Here is a 21,575-nt window from a genome sequence, read left to right as displayed (position 1 = left end):
ACCCAGAGGCTGGGAGAGAAGCCAAGGGATTGGTGGCACTTGAGCTTCTTGGGCAGAATATTGAGGGAAACACACTCCACTGCCATGGGGGAGTTTGGAATCAAAGGTTAATTCAAACCAGGGCAGGGTTTTAATTCAGTAGTAGCAAAGTATTCTCCACAGCATATCTTGCTTGTAAATAGAATATTAAACCCCAGCCAGAGTGGATTTGTGGTGCCTTACACTGTACTTGAAGGTTTCATTGCCTCTGATTACACACATTTAAATTTAAATGCTAGTGAAGATTCTTACATTTCTTCCTGTAAATAACACAGAATAAGAGTGGCTAAAGTTCCAGGAATCTAATTAATAAAAGATAAATTTTGGGGGAATAATAGGGCACATTCCACAGAGGGGCTGTTAGAGATGCTGAGGTCTGGCCACAAGGGTCTGTGCAGTTGGGCTGAACAAAATCATGACAAAATTACTACAGTGTAGATTAATTCTACTTAGAGTAACAAATATTGTAAGCTGGCTTAAATCTTACTTGAATCTAAATATAAATGTGGATTTAAAAGGAAATAAAAATGGATAGTCAGGAATTAGCTAAATAGTTAGAACTACAGAACCAATAGAACTACATAAAGAAAAAATTCAGCATATTTTCAGTACACATAAAATAATAAAATAATGAACCCAGGAAGACCTTGTACAATGACCTGGTGCTCCCCACATGCCAGGGACACCCCATTGCCAAGGGTTACCTCTGTTCCCTCAATTCACATCACTGCACGTGCAAAATTTACACAGATAAAATCCCACTGGGAGATTATTTCAACAATTATTAGATACCTACTGAAAATGGGACTAATTTGTTTGAGAAAGTACTAAAAGACATTTCAATTTGGTGCCTCAGTGCGTGCAAGAGGAAGAAATTGGAATGCTGGAGAGGGGAAGGTTATGAGAAAACTGAAAAACAACCTTTGCAGTCAAATTTGAAAACAAACCTTCTGAAAGCTTACACACTATTTATTGGCTATGGGAGCACTGGATTTTCCTGGGAAAGAGGGTCTTTAATAAAGTTTGAGGAGCTGGAACGGGTTCTTGAATAGAAAGAGGATTAACAGCTGCCAACACATCGTTGAAAGGAATGTTCTGGGGCATTTCTTGAGTTATTTCATGATTTGGGAAGCTGAAGAACAGCTCCAGTCTATTTGAGGAAGGTCTCTTCATGTTCCCATTTGCATTTGGAGCAGTTTTGAAGACACTTGGCTCTAAAAAACCCCACAACAACCAGCACCCAAGCAGAGGAGCCTCTTGAGGTGCCTTATCCTTGGGGAGGTGCCCAGCCAGGAGCTCAGGGGCAAAGCTCCCTTTGACCCTGGGCCAGGCTCTGCCCTCAGACCATCCTGAGGGCACAAAAAACAACCAAATCATGCAGTGCCCCTCTACAGAGCCCTTTTTATTTTATGTTTTGGTGCACTTTTATCCCTGCACATGTCAAACCCAGCTCATATTTACCTTGTGAATATTGTCACTGAGCTCCTTGTTCAAAAATCATAACACACCTGAGGGCCAGTGCTGCACAGATTTCTCAGCCGTTTAGGGGGAAAGGATTGAGATCTTTTAGACATCCTCTATTTCTGTGTGAAAGTGAATTTATGTCTAAAGACATTTCCTTAACTCACATCTTTCTCTCTCTCATTGTATTTTATGCAATTAATATTCATTTATTTCAGTGAAATTGCTTTGAATAGCTCATATCCAAATGCATTCAGGTATCCTGTGCAAACACACAGATTCTGACTCAGAAACCTGAGCAGATATACTGAACTCTGAAAATTCAGTATTCCAGTCCCATGCATCGGAATCCTCTGTGGATGCTTGAAGTGCCAGGTCCCATGCCAAAATACCTGTCAGGAAGGTGAAGCATTTCCCTGTGGCTGCCTAATCTGAGCTAATTGCTGTCTAATTTGGGAGAGGCAGATCCATGCATCCAGACTGCATAACTCCAAAGTGGGAAAAAAAAAGAGCTGAGAAGGAACAAGTTGTTTTGAAAGAACCAGAGAACACAAGATATTAAAGATTTGAGATATTCCCCATTACCTTATCTACTTATAGGATAACTTTGGAAAATGATATTGATAAATTTAAAAATATCTATGCTGAATGCTAAATATAAAAGTGAAATCAAAAGGCTGGCAGCTTACTTCATTAAATTCTTGGATTTTTTACTTAACATAAACATGTTTTGTATAGATCAAGGTAAAAAAAAATATATCCTTCAATAAAAGGAACCTTAAAAGAGTAGTTTTAATTCTTCATTCAATTAATTACTGGATTTCATGTACTGATTTGCAAGGTTTCTTTTCTCTGGTATAGTTTGTTATCTTTTGACACTTAAAATGTAAAGAATGGTGCAATCTTGTCTTAGAGAGCAGGTATAGAACATTAAATGTCCTGGAAATATCAAAGATTTAACACCTAAATCCTCTTCTGTACATTACAGGACTGTAAAAGATAACTGTCAAATTAGGGACTTTTTGAGTTTCACTGCATAAACAAAAAGTAAGTTAGAAGATCACATACCTCTGAGGAGGGACTTGAGCAAAAATGTGTGGGAGAGCTCTCCCTTTTCCAGGAGAACACATATTTGAGCAGTGAGAACCTTTATGAGTTTTAGCCCCAGAGTAGCACAGAATCATAGAATGGTTTGGGTTGGAAGGCACCTCAAAAATCACCCAGCTTCACCCCTGCCATGGGCAAGGACACCTTCCACTGTCCCAAGCCCTGTCCAACCTGGCCTTGGGCACTGCCAGGGATCCAGGGGCAGCCACAGCTGCTCTGGGCACCTGTGCCAGGGCCTCCCACCCTCACAGGGGAGAATTTCTTCCTCATATCCCATTTTACCCTAATCTCTTCCCGTCTGAATCTACTCCCACTCTTCCTGGCACTCCATGCCAAAATCTCTCTCCATCTTTCCTGTAGCTCCCTTCAGCCACCCCAAAGCTTCTCCTGCCCAGGTGAGCGGTGCCAGCTGTGCCAGCCTCTCCTGCCAGCAGAGCTGCTCCATCCCCTGCTCCTGCTGGTGCCTCCAGCAGCTCCAGCTCCCTCCTGTGCTGGCCCAGGGGTGGACACTGCTCTGCACAACACAGAGCACGGCCTGAATCAATGTCAGAACTCAGAATTCAGCAGGACACCACTCAGGCTGCAGTCAATTGGTTTTGACCTTACTTCCACCCAAATCCTGCAATCTGGATCAGCAGGAGGAGCAGGGACACACGGGGTACTGCTTGAGCCTGCTTTGTCCTGCTGCCCTGAGGAGCTCAGTGACATGATGATGACATGGGCAAGAGTGGCACAGTGACAGCGTTAACCCCCCCCAGAGAGCAAATATCTGACAGAGATAATGCTTTAGAAAGAAATTATTCCTTTCAGACTTTCTTTCCTCCCTGCCCCAGAGTCTAATATTTGGGAAACAAAACATGGGCTGGTTGTGCCAGGTGTTTTCCCAGGGCAGTGATGTGGTAATCACTGAAACACCTCCAGAAACAGCAAGGCTACAACTGCAAAGTTAAATAAATCCCAGTGGATTTGTTGTACATTTAGTCACTAAAAGTGCTTAAAACCCAGAGAAAGAGTCTTAATGCCAAATTCTCCATGCAAATCAACATGGGCTGACACTTTGGCTTTTCTGGAATATCCAGAATAAGAGCTATAGGTCTTGTGCAGTGTCCCAACTTCTCTTCTGAGGGTTTACTGGAAACTCTAAAACAGGAAATATACCCACAGGCTTCTAAAAGAGCTAAAAATGGCAGATATTGCTGGATACCCACATGCACTCCCCAGCCACCATTGCTCAAGGATTAGAAAGGAGTTCAGCTTTTAGAAGATAACCCATGAGCTACAGATTGGGAGAAATTTATTGGAAATTCTTTAAAGTGTAAGACTTAATTTCTGGAAAAGCACTGAATTCCATACTTGGCTTGTTTCTCAAGGCAGCAGACAGACAATTCCCAGTGGTCACATTGGCAAGAATCCCTCAGCTACAGCACTATTCTGAAATATTTACCTCTTCCAGCAGATCCAGTGTGAATTACACGGAACAGAATGAATCATTCCTGCTTGAGCCACATTTGCTGCTATCCAGCCTAGTTCCTTCTCCTTAAATTCCTGCCAGGGTTGAATGTTGTTCCATTCATTACCCATTTCTACACACCCCCAATTAAAAAGTGAAATTAGGCTTTCCTCTGCTGAATCTTCTCTGAAATTTCTAGCACAGCTTGCAAAGCAAGAAAAGAATGACACATTTCTTGTTTCAACCCCTGTCTCATGAAGGTAAGTACAAGCTGACTGTATAAATAATAATATAATGTAGAATAATGTATATATGTATAATAATAATAATAATGTATAAATATATTATTTTTCCATTTTTACATGTGTGTTTCTCTCACACTGAAACAGTGAGGGAAAAAACACAGAACATCCCATTCCTGACCTATTTTCCTTACCCCTCTTTCACTGAAGTCATGGCAACTTCTCCTTAATCAACCCCAAGGGTTTAATCCTGTTAAATCACTTTTTGTGCTGTTCCACTCACCTCTGCTCTACAGTCTCTTTTCTCAATATATCCAATGACTCCTTCAGGCTTTTTTTGTAATTTTCCTTCTTCTCCTCTCTGAAGAAGTCATCTAGCAACAAAAATCTCCCTTTTTATTCACCTTGAGTGGTATAAATTAGCTCAGCACACAGCACCAGCTGTGAGCTGAAAGCACCCAGAAGAAATCAAGTCAAGCTGATGCCTCTCAGAATTTGTGTGGAGCCTTTTAGAAAACCTGTACAGTTGTACTCAGCTTTTCACTATTAATTAAATGTTCATCCAATGAGAACTACTGAGCATGATCTTGTAAAACAGAGCTTCACAGTGAGTTTTTAGCTACAAATTCATGTAACAAATTAATGGTGATAAGCTCTTATCTCTTCCTCACAGAACAGACCAAAAGAAAATCATTACCTGACTGGCAAAAAAAATTTTAAAAATGGAAAAATTCCTCTGTTGACATATTTCTTATCTCACTGGCCTTAAACTTCAGTCACAAAACCCCCGTCAGATGTGAAAAAGAGCAGGGGCACGAGGAATCAAAAATAACTTACAGCTCAAAAGGGAAAAAAGAAAGCTGCAAATGGACAGGAGTTATTCTGGGAGGTCTCAATGCTTTGTCCAGATTTGCAGCTCCTGGGTCTTCATAAAATATCACTCTGCTGTAGCACTCACAAATTACAGATTATTAATTAAATCCAGATTCATTCTACTGGATCAATTTTTCATTTATGAACTAAAACTTATGGACATCAGATGTGAATTAATTAAAGAAGAGCTGTTGAAGGGATTTGGGGGAATCTCAGTGGTTTCCTTTGCACTCAGAGGACAGCAGTGGCCATGGTGCTGTTCTGAGACCTGCACTGGTTGGTGCCCTGGAGCCTTTCCAGGAATTCCAGGGCAATATTTAGTGAGCTTTGTGAAAAATGCATATTTTATGATTGGCTTTTTGCAAATGTTACAATGAATATTATATATATAATGTTAGAAAGTTATGCTGTATTAATTCTGTTAAGTAGCATGTTAAATATAGTTTTAGGTTACAACAATGATAAAATAGAAACTCTGCAACATGGGATTTGTTACAAACTCAAGCAAGATGAGATAATCAAGAAACTTCACACAGAGATGTCAGCAAAGGGGGCCCATAAAAAGTTCCAGCCTCCTTATCAGAAAAAACAAACATTCTTCCATCTTCTCTGCGTCTTTATGGAACCACCAGGATTAAGGGGAAGAAGTTGACAAAATCCAGGAAAGTTCTTAATTTGCAAGAAATTTATGCATCATGTATGAGATATATGAATATGCAACAGGCTGTTGTTTTTAAGGTTATTCCTTTGCTCACAAGGAATGCTTCTCGTGACTTAGTGTCCGAGAGCATCCGGACGTCCGTAATTCTTTGCTTTTTATTGTCTTGTAATTGTCCTAACTCTAAATTTTATTACTCTAATTGTATTACTATTTTTATAATCATTTTATTATTATGAAACTTTTAAAATTTTAAAACCCAAGTGATTGGCATTTTTCACAAGCTTCATCAGGAAGTCCTCCTGACACAGCAAAGCAATTTTGCTTTGCTGCTATATAAGAATATAGTGAAATAATTTTTTAAAAAGCACATTGTTTAGTTTAGTTTTGTTTTTCCAGCCTGTGCTCATTATAATTTTTACACACCTCTCCTTTGAGTATTTAATTTGATTTAAAATCCCAAGCAACCACCTTTCTGTTAACATCCTGAATGCACAAAGCCATATTTGGGAAATACACTTAAAAACTGCCCAAACATTTGATTTTTCTTCTTATTATATTTTTCCAAGAGCCAAAAGAAGATAGAGGCTTGATGAATTTCAGGAAAATCTATCCTTTACACAGTACCCATGCTGAGACAGCCAAAAACCAGAGGAATGAGATTCCTGTTAAACGATGTTTTCAGTTACTTGTGCATCTCTAAAATCCCTCTCAGCAAAGCCCTTCCCATTCCCAATTCCAAGACAGGGAATAAACGTACTGGAAACATTCCTGGAAATAAGTTGGAAATAAGTCTCTTCTTTACTTGGGTATTTAAGGGATTACAGAGGTATGAAAAATATGCCTTGGAAGAGCTCCATGTGATTTGTTGGCACTTCCAGTCTTGCACATCTCTTTCCTGTGGTCAACCAGTAAAGAAAATAATTCCTCGAATGGGCAATTTTGTCAAACATGGATGGGACTTTCCATCTTGCCCCGTAAGGAGCTACTGGAGGGGACTAACTGGTTTAAGGCAGGAAATGGCACCAGAAGTATCCTACTTTCAGTTTTTCAAATATCACAGTTATCTAGATAGCTCCTAATTTCATTTTTCTAGATTTAAGTTTGTGTAGACACTTCCTACTTTCAGGTTTCCAAATTTAAATGTTTGTGAAAACACTTCCTGCTTTCACTTTTCTAGAATTAAAAGTTTGTGTAGACACTTCATCCTTTCAGTTTTACGAATTTCAAAGTTTGTGTAGATACTGCCTACTTTCAGTTTTCCAAATTTCAAAGTTTGCGTAGACAGTTCCTATTGTCAGTTTTCTAGAACATTTTAAAGTTTGTATAGACACTTCCTACTTTCAGTTTTCCAAATTTTAAAAGTTTGTGTAGATACTTCCTAGTCTCAGTTTTCTAGAAGATTTAAAAGTTTGTGTAGCTATTTGTAGGATGCTGTACATAACAATTCAGGAAAAAGGGGATTAGATGGTTTTAAAATTGCATAAAACCAGATATAGCTGAACGGAGGCCTTTCAATGGAAGAGTTTTAATCAAAAAATAATTAATTTTTTAAACTTTAATTAAATTTAAAAAAAATAATAAAAAATCTTTTTAAACCCCCCCAAAATAACCCAGCAAACCAACAAGTTACAAGAAACCAATGAACCCCCAGCAAAGGCAGAAGAAACACTCCTGGTTATTGTAGCTTGGGCTGCTCCTGGCTGATTTGGCCAAGCCCACCATGGCACCACTGAGGTTTTGCTATTTTACACCTTTCACTTTATATTAATTTCACCCCTTCAAGTAAAATGTGCTTCTCTCACGTAATTCTTTGCCTATAACAGCAAGAAGTGCATTTATAGATGTTCACGTCTAAACACACATTCCTATCTTAACCCTAACACTGAAAATGCCCTTATTAGTTACAAATAAAACAGATTTACCATTTCTCAGAACAACTGGATTGTTAAGCCAGCAGCTTCTAAAAATCATCGTTTTCAAGCACCTCACTCAGTTTCTGTGCATGTTTGCCTACCATCAGTAGCAATAATAGCATTTCTAGAACTTTAACAGTTGTGTAATTAAGGGATATTTTAAGTATCTCATGTATGACCTTTGCTACAAAAATTTAATTTCTGGTTTTGGCACCACTGCAAGCCAAAAGTTGACTGTCTATTAACACAGGAACCAACCAAATTCCCAAAGAAGTAGTAGAAATTCAGGAGAATTAGCAAACTTGCAGGTCTTTTTTTCATCATCCATAGCAAAAGTGTTATGTATGACAGGAAGTGTAAAAATTAAAAACCATGGAAGTTCATCCACCCAGCTTAGGGTTCAGCCCGCAATACAGGAGAATTTGACAGCATTTGGACAGAAAATGTAAAAATCAAAAACCACGGAAGTTCATCCACCTGGCTTAGGGTGCAGCCCTCAATACAGGAGAATTTGGCAGTATTTTGATACCCATCCCATTTGCTTTTTTCAGCTGAAGTCAGGCAAAGTCAGTGATCTTGAGGCAAACCCAGATGGAGAGCTCACGAGGCTCCAAAGAAAAAGCAATTTTCACATGGCCCCTTATGAGCTGGGCAGCAAGAGGAAGGTCTGGCACCGTTTAATGCCATACAAGACACCCACAAAGGGGCTGGTTCGGGGTGCTGCTGCATCCCCTGGGCACTGAGCGGGCTCTGCTCACCCCTGACTTCTCAGTGTGCTGGGGATTAACCACAATGTGACTCCTGCACTCGTCTGTGGCCTGAATGAACGGGAAAATCCTCCTTTTTGACTTTGCAAGGAAAGGGTTTGTGCCTTTTCCTTTTTGCTGAGAACAGCCCCTTTTCTTTCAGTCCAGACAAAACCAATGTTTTTTCTCACTGGGCTTTACTTGGAAACGCTGGGGATGTGTCACCCCCTCCAGAGAGTGACAGGCCAACAAGCAGAGCTCCTTTAACAGAGCACCAACTTGTTGCTACACAGCCAATAAAAACCCATTGAGGTGGAATCAGCCACAAAACCTGGCTCCTCTTTCTGTGCAGCTCCTTCCCAGGCACTGGAAAGCTCCAATTCCTGCCCGTGGGGACAGACTGGAGCAGCAGCCAAAAGGGCACACGGGCATGGCTGCAGCCCCACACCTGACAGGCAATTTCCTCTCCCAGGAAAGCAGAAAAATGATGGAGCAGAGCATCTCCCCTCTGTTTGCCAGGCTGCAAATACACCCTCACCCACAGCCACAGTGCTTTTTCGTATCCTGCTTTAATTTACCAGTAATTAGCACTTCCCACTTTTAACTATTCAAATTTTGGACACCAAAAATTCTATGTGCCACACCTTGAAAGTATGATTATTATTTTTCCTTAGAAAATCCTTAAACAAACTATACAATTATGATGATGGAAAGGCCATAGATTGGAGAAAACAGGTCAAGTCTCTGAGTGCTGGCACAAGTATGAAAAGAAAAGTGGAAATTCAGGCTCTTGTCTGTCCTTTGGAACACAGCAGCAGTGAGATTGAAGAATAAAAAGTGATTTTTTTATCAGTTTAGCAGCTTCCCTGCACACACAGAATTTGGAACTTCTCAAGGTTGCAGCTTGCAAGGCCTTCTTGAGTAAGAAATCCTTTAATCCCCTAATTTTGATCAGTTGTCAGTGGTGTCTACACACCCAAATTAAGCCTTAAAACACTAACAGGGATAGATATTTCTAAGCAGGAAAAGAAGAAGAGATGATCCAAACTGCCAGGTTTTGCTGCACCTCCAGCAGGATCAGCCCATTCTCACTGTGCAGCTACAGGGAAGTGGTTATCAATTACAGCCTCACAAAAATATTTAAAGTTTTGAAGTTTTATCAGGTTCTTTGGAGTGTACCAGAAGGAAACAGCACCTAGGACCTGCTGCAGGATTTCTCTCTGAATCCTTTCTCGGTTTGATTGTTTTAACGAAGAGACCATCCATGCAAGACAAAAATTAAACTTTCACCCTCTGTGTGAGGCAGTTATCAAAGCAGGGAGAGAAGATGAATTCTCAGCAGTCAGACTATTCCTGTGAAGGGAGCAGCATCCTCTGGGCACACCTGAGCAAGGGGAACTGGAAGAGCTTTGTGGCACTGCCAGGTTTCCTCTGCCCCTTCTGCCCATGGCTCAGTCCCTGCCTGACTTGGGGCACAGCTTTAGGACTTGCCAAGGCCGCAGAAGCAGCAAAAGCTACAAATATTTCAGCAGAAAGGCTGGAGTTTGGGTTTGCAATCCTCAAGCCAGATGAGGATTTGGATTTACTTCCAGTCATGAGTAAATAAGGATCGAGCCTTACACCCTAGCTGGTGGAAAAGACTTAGCAACATCAGGTAAAAGGGGAAAAAAAATCCTTTCCAAAGTCAGAAATAAGGATGGTTTGGGCCTGGTGTATTCATTTACACACTTAAACCCAAATCCAACTTGTCTCCCTGCTCCCAACCTCTGGTGGCACTTTGAGAATGTAAATCCTGTGTGAAACAACAACCTGAACCTCCCCAGCATGAGGAGCTCTCAGACTGGGAGCACTGCAAAACCACTGGGGAATTACTGAGTCTCTTCTTGTTAGGCTGGGCTTAATTAGAACCATTTGAAGACAGCGATTACTCTAAAAGGCTGTGGCAATGGGACAGGGCTGTGAAAGGAAAGCTGCAGCATCAGCCTGACACTTTACAAATACGGAGTTGAGTTTCACATGTAAACAAGCTCACTCACAAAAAGCAAACAGGATCACTGTGCACAACAATTACCGCTCTAATCCACAGATTAAATCAACAGACAAAAAAAACCAAACCACCACCCCCAAAAAAATCCTACAAAACCCCATTTTTTTCCCCCACAGCCAACCCTTCACAAAATAAATTTTCTTTATGTGGCCACAACTTAGAGGAATTTCAATGGCAGCCTTGGCATTGCAGGGAGCAAAGAGTGGAGGTTCTGAATGGCTGCTCTGAAGAAACCTGGAGCCTCCCCCTTCCCTAACCCAGCAACTCTCCTTTTTACTATCTGTTTCAACAAGCTTACAATGAGTTGAGGGCTCCTGGCAGCAGAATTTACAAAATCATAAAGCAGCATCATGAGAACACCACCTCTGGCTGAGGGAAATAACATTGCTGATAACACTTATCTCCAGACAAAGTAATTCTTTTAATAATATTCACTTTGTATGAACTGCTCTGTGATCTGCTCTTCATGCAGAAAGACCCTGCTGTGCTTTTATGTTTGATATTTAAGACATAATTTAATTATAATCTTAATTCCAATTAGTTATTTCAAGGCAAAATCAATCCTGATTTTTAATAAAGCTCATTCTTCCACCATGAAACTACTTTTTCTTGTTCTTTTTTCAAATTTGAAGCCGTGCAACATCCTAACTACTTAAACTTCAAACAAGGCAAACACCTTCCTTAGCAGGAAGAGGGCAATTTATTTCCTGTGTGCAAAATGATACAACTCCAGTTTTACTTGGACAGAGAGAGTAAAAAAGTTTAATATATTAAGTTATTTTGGCCAGCAAACTGTTAGTGTTACAAAAAGTTTGTCTGTGACAAAATAAGGAAAGACATTTCAAATAAATAAGATTATTTAATTCACCTTTTTTTTGCTGTTGTTGTTTGTGATTATAAAAAGTTTGGAATGTGTATTTTCAAATTTTTATTGATAAGACTGTAAAACCAGCTAGACAAAAGGCTAAATCTGATTATCCTTTCTAGTTTCATAATTTTTTCCTGATTTAGCTAAAATCAGGTAGGAAAATATGCCCTGAAATTGAAGGGGTTAAAACGCACTGCAACTTGATCTCAAGTGGAGCCTGGAGAATCTTGTTTAGCTTCATTTTCAGAGATCTCTGAGAAGGGATGTCCTTAAAATAGATCTGTGTGTGCTTCAAAATAACACTGAGCCAGGAATCCAGGCACCCCAGAAATGAGCACTAACACAAAACCCACAAAAGCAGAAAAACAGGAGAGAGTAAAACTATAGGAACAGGAGAGTGTAAAACCCTAGAAATATGAGAGTGTAAAATTTACTCTGTGCCCTCCATAGGGCATAGAACTAAACTGAACAAAACATTTCCTTCTTCTCTGGATAACTGGTGTTACCATCAGTGGCAGAGTTGGGAATATTGTTGAAAAATCATATAAATGCAGAGGGTAAATTGGCTAATACTTGAGAAAATATAGTGTTCATTTATTCCACTGATGTCTAGTCAGTTCTCGTTATCCCAAAGAACCATACCAGATTTTTGCAAAAATAAAGTTGTAGCATTAAGTGATGCCACTGGAAAAACTCTTGTTTATTCTGAAATATTATCTAGGGGTAGGTACATATTGATTTAAGATGTTAGGTGTTCAGATTATTGAAAATTTTAACAGAAAGTAAAATTTCAGCTTTACCCAGGGAATGCATATGACTCTCATGTGTTCAGGTTTAATTCAGTTTGAGGGGTTATTTTATTTTTAAATAAAACAGTATTATTTGCTGAAATAACTCATGAAATCTAAGTTTACTGATGTAGTAAGAAAAAGAGATAAAGGCAGACAATGGCACGTTTTAAGATTGAAGGAAATTATGTCAATGTAGAGTTCTCCCTTCAAGGAGTTTTAATTCCTGTTTTTTTTTAAAGTGTAGCTGTTGCTGTCCTGAACACAAAACAGCCTCAGAATAAGGCTCTGTCTTAAAAAATAAAATTAACGGGTCCTCAAGAAATTGCAGTAACCCAGAATTGTGTAACAAGCTTTGAATTGTGAAATCACTTCTAATTCAAATAACATTCAATTACTCTGATTGGCCTAACATACACTGCACCCTGCAAGGAACAAATGGGAGGCTACACTGCACTGATTAAATATTTATGATCAGAAAAAATATGTCACCACAGAAGCAGATCATCTTCTGCAAACATCTGATTTTCTTCCCTTCATCTAATAAGAAATCAGAGTCAGGGGGACAGGAGAGAGTTAAACTCTCCTGTTATTCTAGCTGAATAACTAACACTTACACAGTCCTTTAAAAAATAATGAGATCCAAAGCCAGAGTATTAGTTAGCTGAAACAAGGATGAAGATGTAGCTCTCAAACTCCTAAGGGAAGAAACATTTTGGGAGAATAAAAAAGGGAAAAAATGGAATATTGTAAATCATCTTCTTTCTTTCACCTTTGCCTCCTCATTAGTATGGGTTGGAGGCTCTTTCCTCCAGCAGCAGGAGCCAAGCTCCCGAGCAAGTGGCACACTTTGTTCTATGTCCTTTCAGGATATGGAATGCCTTTCCTTGTATCCTCTCAAAAAAGAGTTAAAAACTCTCATTCTGACTGTGGCTGGATAAGAAAATTTCCAGCTCAACTCACATCCTTAAGTGTAAACGAGGTGTAAATGATCAAATAGGTAGTGAATAGTCTGATCAAATATAAAAGTAGTGAATAGTCTGATCAAATATAAACTTTTTGTGCACTTACTCCCAGAATTCCATCACTGGAGAAGTGGCATTTTGTAAAGAGACTTGACTGCAGTTGCTCATGTTGAGTTTTTGAAATTCCACACAGTTTTCTAGAAAAGAACCAAAAAAAGAAGGGGTTTGCTATGTTGACATGCAAGTACAGTTCTCATTTGTGTCCCACTGTGTGCACCTTTAAAGCCTCCACTCTACACCACGTTTTCTGGGTGGGCTTAAAGGGTTTCTGGGGGCACTAATTGCCACAGCTGCTACTTCTGCAGCACCAGGTTATGATAACCCAGAAAAACATCCTTCAGGACTCTCCTATGACACTTCCCAGAGGCACAGGGCCAAAAAATCCCCTCAGGCAGATGAAAGAAACATTGAGGCAATGGATTGGGAATTACAACCTGCTCCTACTCCAGCTGCTGGTTCACTGGATTATGGTACAAAGGGAACGTGAAAAGCCACAAACTCCCATTTTTTCCTGGGAAGGAAAGTGGGTATTTCCTCTGGCTTATCACTGCCATTATTATTATTATTATTATTAATTATTATTAATCACTGTTATTATTATCTCTAACACAAATGGCAAAGCAGCTCAGCACTGTGGAGCATTTGAGCAGTGATAACACTGGCCAAGCTCCTTTGCAAGGCTGCCAAAATTGATACCAAAGCCTTCCACATCCACTGGGCCCAAAATTACCTCCCTGATAGAAACTAAGATTTCAGGCAACTTTAAGTGTGCTCAAAGAACACAAAAAATGGCCAGTTACTGAAAACTATGAAAGACAACATTTGAAATTAGACTGTATATAAATAAATAAAATAAATGTGCAAAATTTCAGGATCATGGGAACAAGGACAGTGGGATGAGATCCTCCCCATGGATGTTTGGGATCTAGAGACTCAATAAGCAAAGAATTACAGATATAAATATCAATGAGAGGACAGATGCAGAGCCCTACCCTGCAAACCCTCCTGAATACATACCTCATCTTTCATGCAGGAGGCTACTTTACATGCAGCAAGGATTATTTATGAGACTACATTTCCAGAAGTAGCTTGATGAACATTATCCCTCAACATCTGGCATTTAAAAGAGCAATTCCAAAGATCCACATTTAATATTTTTCCCTCTCCATTCAAACTCCTCCTGACTTCATTAGAGTGAAAGAGCAAGATTGCAACCTGTCATCAGGTCATTCTCTGCTGCAGAATTCACTCACTGTGCTCAGGGAGAATAGATATGATTGCAAATGAGAGTCTTGGGATTTAGCCAGATCTTACAGAATTAACAAATCCATAGTCTTTTTCTGCTGACATTATATTCTTGAGGAGTAAATGCTTTACAATGACCTAACCCAAAAAGGTCCAAGGCAGTTTCACTCCAGGCTTCCTTTCTCTTGCTGCAGCAGGATGAGATTGGCCCATTTGTACAGATTTTGCTACAGCTTTGTTCAGGACAATTCAATATAATAATCAATCACCTGGGAGGATTTTTGTAGTGGTAATCTCTGCTGAGGTCATACCTGTATTCCATTCGTGGCCACAGGAAGCCCAGGGAAGCTCTGTAGTAAAGCAGTTGAACAAATAGAAGATAGCCCATGCTAAAATGATGATGTAATATACATTTAGGTGTGCCTCTATAACTTGGGTAGCATAGCCAATGCCTGAAGAAGCAAAACAGAAAGTGAGATATGAAAGAAAACTTTTGCTTTTCAGGCTATATTTAATTTAAAAACAAAAGCTTACTCTTAGGTATATCTGAACTTCAATTTTGATACTATTTATTTCATTTAATTCAAATGGAATGCCTTCTTTTGCAGTAGAACAGAGAACTGTTACCTTCAAAGAGAGGGCAAACTTTCCTCCAGCATGTGATGCCTCCTTCACTTGTAAACTGTCCCAAGGCCGTCTCCAGGAAAAATACTGGTATTCCACAGCAAATAAAAAAGACCACGTAGGGGATGAGGAAAGCACCTGCCAGTGAACATTGAGGGGGTGTTGGTTAGAATGAACAGAGCTCTCAGCAGCACAGAGAGGATTTTTCCACTACAGGAAGGATCAGCTGTGAGCCATCAGTGCAGTGCAGGAAGGTTTAGCCCTGCCCCAAATAGCCAAAGTTAACCTGTAAGCCAGGGCCACGGACTAAAACAGAGCAGACCAAAGTTCCCCAGCCTAAAGTCAGCTTGGGAGTCTCTAAAAACAGAAAAGATCCCAGCTATGCTCAGCTCAAAGTTCTGCTCTGCCCAGCACCACATCAGTCTGCACCCCCATCCTTGCTTTTTTCAGGGGTGAGGAAGTGTTACAGACATTAAATCTGAGAAATCCTTTTCCTGTTATTTATAAAATAAGGACTGAGAAAAGGGAATGAGGAAACAAACTTCAGAACTAATTATAAGGACAGAAAAGCAGGGTCTGGCCTTATCAGGCAGAAATACTGATGTGAAATTCTAGGAAAACAACAAAGCATCAATGTTTTGGTTGGATGCTGACAGCAAACTCCAGCACAGGTAGTGAACCACAGCAAAACCCAAACACAGCACACCCACACCCTGCTTCAGTCACCCTGATTAGAAAGCTGAGACAACAAAATCCACCTGCTCTGAGTTTCCTTCAGCTCATCACCAGGAGTCTCTTCCTTCAGCCAGGAAATTTCCCTAGAGGTGAATCCCAGGTGCCTCTCAAGCAATCCATAGGGATTCCACAAAGAATGGAATACTGGCATGGCTTCTCTGGATAATTCACTGGCCAGGATCATCATACACACTATCATAGTGAGTTTAACAATGCAACTTGTGGAAATCCAAAGTACCAGCTTGGATTGTTTTTCCGACAGGCATACATCAGGAACATCAGAAATATATCAGGATGCCCAGCTTGCAAAAAGATCATAGTCCAAGAAATACCTCATTCTAAACACACAAAGAAGTTAATTTTCCTCAAAACCTGAACATCCACAGCCTAAAATTACGGATTATTATTTCTACACTTCCTGTTATGACTTGGAGTAAGTGCCAGAGAAATCAAACCTCACAAATTCCAAACTACAGCTTCTAGATTTGTTCTGTTAAAAGCAATTTATTTCACAGCTAGCTCAGATATTTACCACTGTCTTCCCCAACACACCAAGGAGTTGGATGCATCAGATTTAAGCACCAAAAACAAACTCTGGTCTAATTCCAGCAGGGGGTTACACAAGCTCACAGACTGAGCCTTCACTGACTAAAACTGGTCAATGGCAAATGTCCCATGGTGCCAGGACATGACCAATTAAATCACACCCACTTATTCTATTCTTAAAGAGTACAGTGGTGATTAAATATGATATTCAAGTAATTTATTTTTCATCAGATCACACAAAACAATGATGAAAATTCTTTATACCTCATTTACAGCCTTTAAAATGACAGCATCACCACCTTTTGACAAGCTGGCACACACCTACAAATGGGCATGTAAAGATGGCTGCAGGAGCCAAAAAATCACACACCAAAAATATATTCCTGTCATTTCCTCGAGTTCTCTGGGAACACTTTGACCATCACCAAGAAAGGGTTGTGCATATGATGTGCAGCATGTTAATTTTCAGGATCTGGTGGCAGCATTCTCTAAAGAGCTGAACTCTTGTTACCTAAGTTTGGCCAAAATACAGAGACATAAAGAAAGGAACTTCCAACAATAAACACAGTTTGCACAGCAGGATTTGTCTTGTAGAAACAGGACAAAAAACAGGCTAAAAACCATCCCTGGGTACAGATAAGGAGGGACAAGGAATAGAAATTTGGCACAGCAAACAAACCCATCAAGAGGCAGATCAGTTCTTATCAGCCCTGAACATCCTATTTTTCTTCCAGCGTCTGTGTTTACACTGCCACTGACTCAGGCCTTAAGTGTGAAGAATGTTGAACCCAGTCCACAGAATTCTAAACTGAGTTTGTAATTTACTTTCCCTTCTTCATTGCTGCCCAAGTCAAAGCTGATGTGCTTATTCTCAACTGTCATTTATCTTATACAGTTTACAGTTGGCTATAACCAATCCATGCCACATGTTACACTCTGTAAAAGTTGAGTCTGCTCTTTTCTCTCTCAAATAACATTCATATTTTATATTTATTAGGGATTGCTCTCTTCGAGTAACCCGTAGTTTTACATCTTCCCCTGTCCTTCTGTAGGAATTGGGGAAGTGCTGAGGGGGAAAAAAAAGAACATTGAGGTATAAAAAATATTTCATGCGACAAAGAAAATAAATTTAGTCTTTGTGGCATTATTAGAAAAAAAAAAATATTCATCCTTCCCAAAGTACACTGTTGTGACAAATGAAGTGCTGCCTTCTTTTCTGCGTCAGACAAACTTAGTTAAGTCTGCCTGGGTGTGTATTCACATGCAGAAGGCAGCGTGTACTACTATAACTGAACGCTAGCTTCTCCTGCATGGAAAATGCTCCTGAAAAAAATGTGTCAATTTACTAACGCAACAGCAACTTGTAAAAATAAACCACACAGTGTTTGGAGAGAAGGAAAGAGAAACACAACGATTTTTCTTAGTTGTCAGATGTTTAATGCTTCCCTGTCTGCACATGCACTGAAATCCTGAACACGTCTCTCTCACTAGTGCAATAAATCACTGCAAAGGCCTCTTAACTGTTTCATTCCCGTGTTTAATTCCCATGTAAATCCACACGTGATGCCGTCTTACCTCCTCCGTTCTTGTAGCAAAGATATGGGAATCTCCAGACGTTTCCCAACCCAATAATCTCCCCTGCCACAGAAAGCACAAATTCAACCTTATTGTTCCAGTGACCTCTTTCATGAACTTTCTTATCATTGCTGTGGACGAGGTTGGTACTTGAGGCTTCTGGGTCCAAAGCATCTTCTGGCTTGCCATTAATTATAGGAATAGTCTTTTCAGCTGTCATGACTTTTCAGCCTAGAGGAGAACAAAAGAAAAAACACACAGGTGTGTTAAGACACTTGCTGGCACTGATCTTCAGCGACTGACATCTCCCAGGGTGGCACTGGCTTCTTGTTACCTACGGAAATCTGCGGGTGAAGATGAGGGAGGTAACTCCACAAGGCTGGAAAAGTTGTAAGGCAGGGGAAAAGATAAAAAAAGGGGTGGGTGGAAGAGAGAAGGTTCTGTGCTAGGGAAGGAGTCATTCCGAGTGGTGACAGGTAACTTGCTAGCAGAGAAGGAAGCCTTTCAAAAATCCCTCCCCAGGCAAGGATCCCAGCCTGCCTGACCTCCCAGAGGCCGGGGATGTGCCGCAGCTCCGGGCGCGCACCTGGGCCGGGCTGTGCAGAGGGGCTCGGTGGCTGTGGCCTGCCGCAGGAGCGGGGGCTCGGGGTTACTCACCCGGGGCTCTGCCCGTGCCTGCGCGCCGGGGACCGGGGCCGGCTGTGCTCAGCGCTGCCTGCGGGCGATGCTGCGGCTCCGGCAGCGCGGGCAGGGCTCGGCCGGCCGGGGAGGAGGCGTTCGGGATCCCCGGGAGCCGGGAAGCCTCGTCCTGCCCTGCCGCTGCTGCCGGCCCGGCGTGGGTTGTAGGATGCTCCCCGCGCTCTGGAGCCGGAATTTGCAAATGCTCATCCCTCCCCGGAGCGATGGTTTAACACCCGCCTCCCCCCTCCGCCCACCTCAGGCTGTCCCGCCAGCTCCCCCCTCCTTCTCTTCCTCCTCCTCCTCCTCCTTCTCCTCCACCCAGCATCACCACCAGCATCACCAGGCGAGCATCACCACCGAGCATCCCCGGCTGCGCTCCCCGCCCGCGGGCAGGGCCGAGCCCGGCAGGTTGGCAGCCGTGTTCCCATCCCCGGCTCTGCTCCGGAACCCTCGGGCAGGGATGGGACCCACGGGCAGGGCCGAGCCCGGCAGGTTGGCAGCCGTGTCCCCATCCCCATCCCCGGCACGTTTGCAGCCGTGTCCCCATCCCCATCCCCGGCAGTCCCGGCCCTTCTCCGCAGCCCCCGGGCGGGGATGGCACCGCGGGCAGGGCCGAGCCCGGCAGGTTGGCAGCCGTGTTCCCCATCCCCATCCCTCGGCACGTTGGTAGATGCGTCCCCATCCCCAACCCCGGCAGGTTGGCATCCCCATCCCCATCCCCATTCCCGGCAGGCTGGCAGCCCTGTCCCCATCCCCATCCCCATTCCCGGCAGGCTGGCAGCCCTGTCCCCATCCCCATCCCCATTCCCGGCAGGCTGGCAGCCCTGTCCCCATCCCCATCCCCATCCCCGGCGGGCTGGCAGCCCTGTCCCCATCCCCATCCCCATTCCCGGCGGGCTGGCAGCCCTGTCCCCATCCCCATCCCCATCCCCATTCCCGGCAGGCTGGCAGCCCTGTCCCCATCCCCGCAGCCCCGGGCGGGGATGGCTCCGCGGGGACAGCCCCGCTCCTGCAGCGCTCGGGGCTGGCCCAGGCTCCGCAGGTTAAAAAAAGGAACCCGCCGGGAAGAGATGACACAAACTTCAGCTGGAAAGGGCGGCGGGGGGGGCCGGGGGACAGACGGGATGAAAAAAATAAACGGAGGGGGAACATTTGGGAAGTGTGGAAACAATGTGGGCGCTTTCGAGTTCCACCAGGGAAATGCAGAAGCAAGCAGCCTATGTGGGCATCGTTAGCTGGGGCTTGGCTTAAAATTCAAGCTGTAAAAGAGGTGAGAAGATGGGAGAAATTATTACAAATGGTTTCATTTCAGATTGAAGCAAATATTTCAAATAGAGATTTTTTTTTGTCTCCTTTTTAAAATTTTTTTGTAGGTCAGTCATTTTCACCCTGTTTCCATAGCCAAATGAAATACCTTTTCTTTCTTCATCTCTGCAGCTTCTTGGCAAATGACAGCAGCCAAGCCAGGTTCTTGCTTCAAATCTTCCCTCAGCTCCACACTCTGCTGCAGTTATGATCAGCAAAGCTTTGCTCTGCAAGTCCAGGGGATGCACTTTGGAACTCACAGGCTCCAAAATCCCGGATTCTCTGCTGGAAATGAACCAGAGACAGTCAGATCTTCTTCCATGTGAATCCTCTCCCTCTCGCCCTCCAGCTCCAAGGGCTTTTCCCACTGCCTGGTCACCTGTTAGCAGTGCTCATGGAAGACAAAGGAAAGGTGTCCATGGATAGATTTTAAATTAACTTGAGCTGACTTTGTACCCTGCCTGTACATGACACATTGGAGCTTCTGCTGTGGTTAAAATTTTCAGGATTTTGCATTTCAGTGATGTCTGTCACAAGAGTGGGTGCTGGGGCCTCACCCTGTCAACTCTCTGTCACATCAACCCTTGCACCTAACAGGTGCAGGATGAGCCTCTTCCTTTCCCTCTTGATGCCAGCATTTGCAGTTCTAGTCAAACCTGTCTTGGGAAAGGAGATCTGCCAGAGGGAAAACTGAAAAAAAAATGCAAAATTCTTATATTTTTAATTCTTTTTAAAGCATCCTTACCACAGATATTACCAGAGCTAGGTTTGATTTTGGGTGGTATACTTGTGGTTTTTGTTTTAAATGCAGCTGTTATTCACTAATTGAGAGTGGAATAGATCAATTTTTCCCAAGCTGACTTTGCACAAACTAAACTCAACTTGGAGGGTTTTTTGTTGGTTTATTTTTACCTTCTTCTTCATCTTGTTTTCAGCAGGGATCAAAACAAACCCTGTTTTTCTCTCTTCCAGCCAGGCCTAGCAGGCTCAACAGGATACACTTGAACATCAAAGCTGACAGTGAATTCTCATTTTATTCCTGAGAGTAATTCTAAAAACGGAGGGAAGATGAGGGACAGTAAACATTTGATGATTCAATGTAGATGAGAGACCAACCTTCATCAAATAGATTGATGATCCCAAATTGAAGGGCCTGCTGCAAGGGACAGTCTGCAGGCAGATGCTGAAGGTGTTTATGTGCTGATTTGTTCTGTATTTGAAATGATTAATTCCTGCTGTCAAGTGTTTTATCCACTGCTGTATTCCAGCACCAATTCCCATTCAGTCTCCTCCCAGCTGAGTGTTTATGGAAGTAATTGCTGGCTGCTAATCCTTGTGAGCACTTCTCAGTGTCTGCAACAAAAAATGACAAATTTTAGACAGGTTGAGAACCTTTTTTTTTACATTCTGGTGGGGCCTTTGCTGTTGCAGTGAGAGAAATTCCCTGGATTACAGGCCAGGAGTCAGTTCATGCTCTCTCTGTGTCTCTGGTGCTCCTCATCAGGAATTCCTGCCTGCTCCTCCCAGCCTGTTGGGACACCCTGCACAAGTTTCCTGGCCATGCTTTTCAGGCCCCACATTAAAATAATGTGTCCTAAAAAGCAATTCGAGTTCTGCTTTATTCAGGTTTATCTCCACACTCCC

At 42.2% G+C, this 21,575-nt stretch overlaps 1 protein-coding gene and 2 long non-coding RNA genes across 4 annotated transcripts in view; 1 reads left to right on the top strand and 2 right to left on the bottom strand.

Annotated features, from left to right (window-relative positions):
- The window catches only part of SLC6A11 (solute carrier family 6 member 11), a 92,981-nt gene extending 74,816 nt beyond the window's left edge, over positions 1-18,165 (bottom strand). Inside the window, exons 1-4 of the mRNA XM_021530472.4 lie at positions 17,946-18,165; positions 15,093-15,227; positions 14,777-14,917; positions 13,267-13,357 (exon numbers count right to left, since the gene is read on the bottom strand). Coding sequence (XP_021386147.1) covers positions 13,267-13,357; positions 14,777-14,917; positions 15,093-15,227; positions 17,946-18,165 — 587 coding nt within the window. The remainder of the gene's footprint in view (positions 1-13,266; positions 13,358-14,776; positions 14,918-15,092; positions 15,228-17,945) is intronic.
- A 627-nt stretch (positions 18,166-18,792) lies between these two features.
- Positions 18,793-21,311, top strand: LOC116184107 (uncharacterized). 2 transcript variants are annotated; one of them, XR_004148847.3, is made up of 2 exons: positions 18,793-19,034; positions 20,064-21,311. It is a non-coding gene; the product is annotated as an uncharacterized LOC116184107 (long non-coding RNA). The 2 variants fall into 2 exon arrangements; XR_014958187.1 differs by having other exon boundaries at positions 18,793-19,118.
- On the bottom strand, positions 19,549-21,185 carry LOC146766288 (uncharacterized). The gene is made up of 3 exons (XR_014958188.1): positions 21,048-21,185; positions 20,041-20,216; positions 19,549-19,885 (listed from the first exon to the last, which is right to left on the bottom strand). It is a non-coding gene; the product is annotated as an uncharacterized LOC146766288 (long non-coding RNA).
- Positions 21,312-21,575: the final 264 nt, after the last annotated feature.

Source organism: Lonchura striata, chromosome 12, assembly GCF_050655825.1.
Source record: "Lonchura striata isolate lonStrDom1 chromosome 12, ASM5065582v1, whole genome shotgun sequence".
NCBI lineage: Eukaryota > Metazoa > Chordata > Aves > Passeriformes > Estrildidae > Lonchura > Lonchura striata.
Note: the sequence above shows the minus strand (reverse complement) of the source record. Positions and strands in the feature narration are given on the sequence as shown.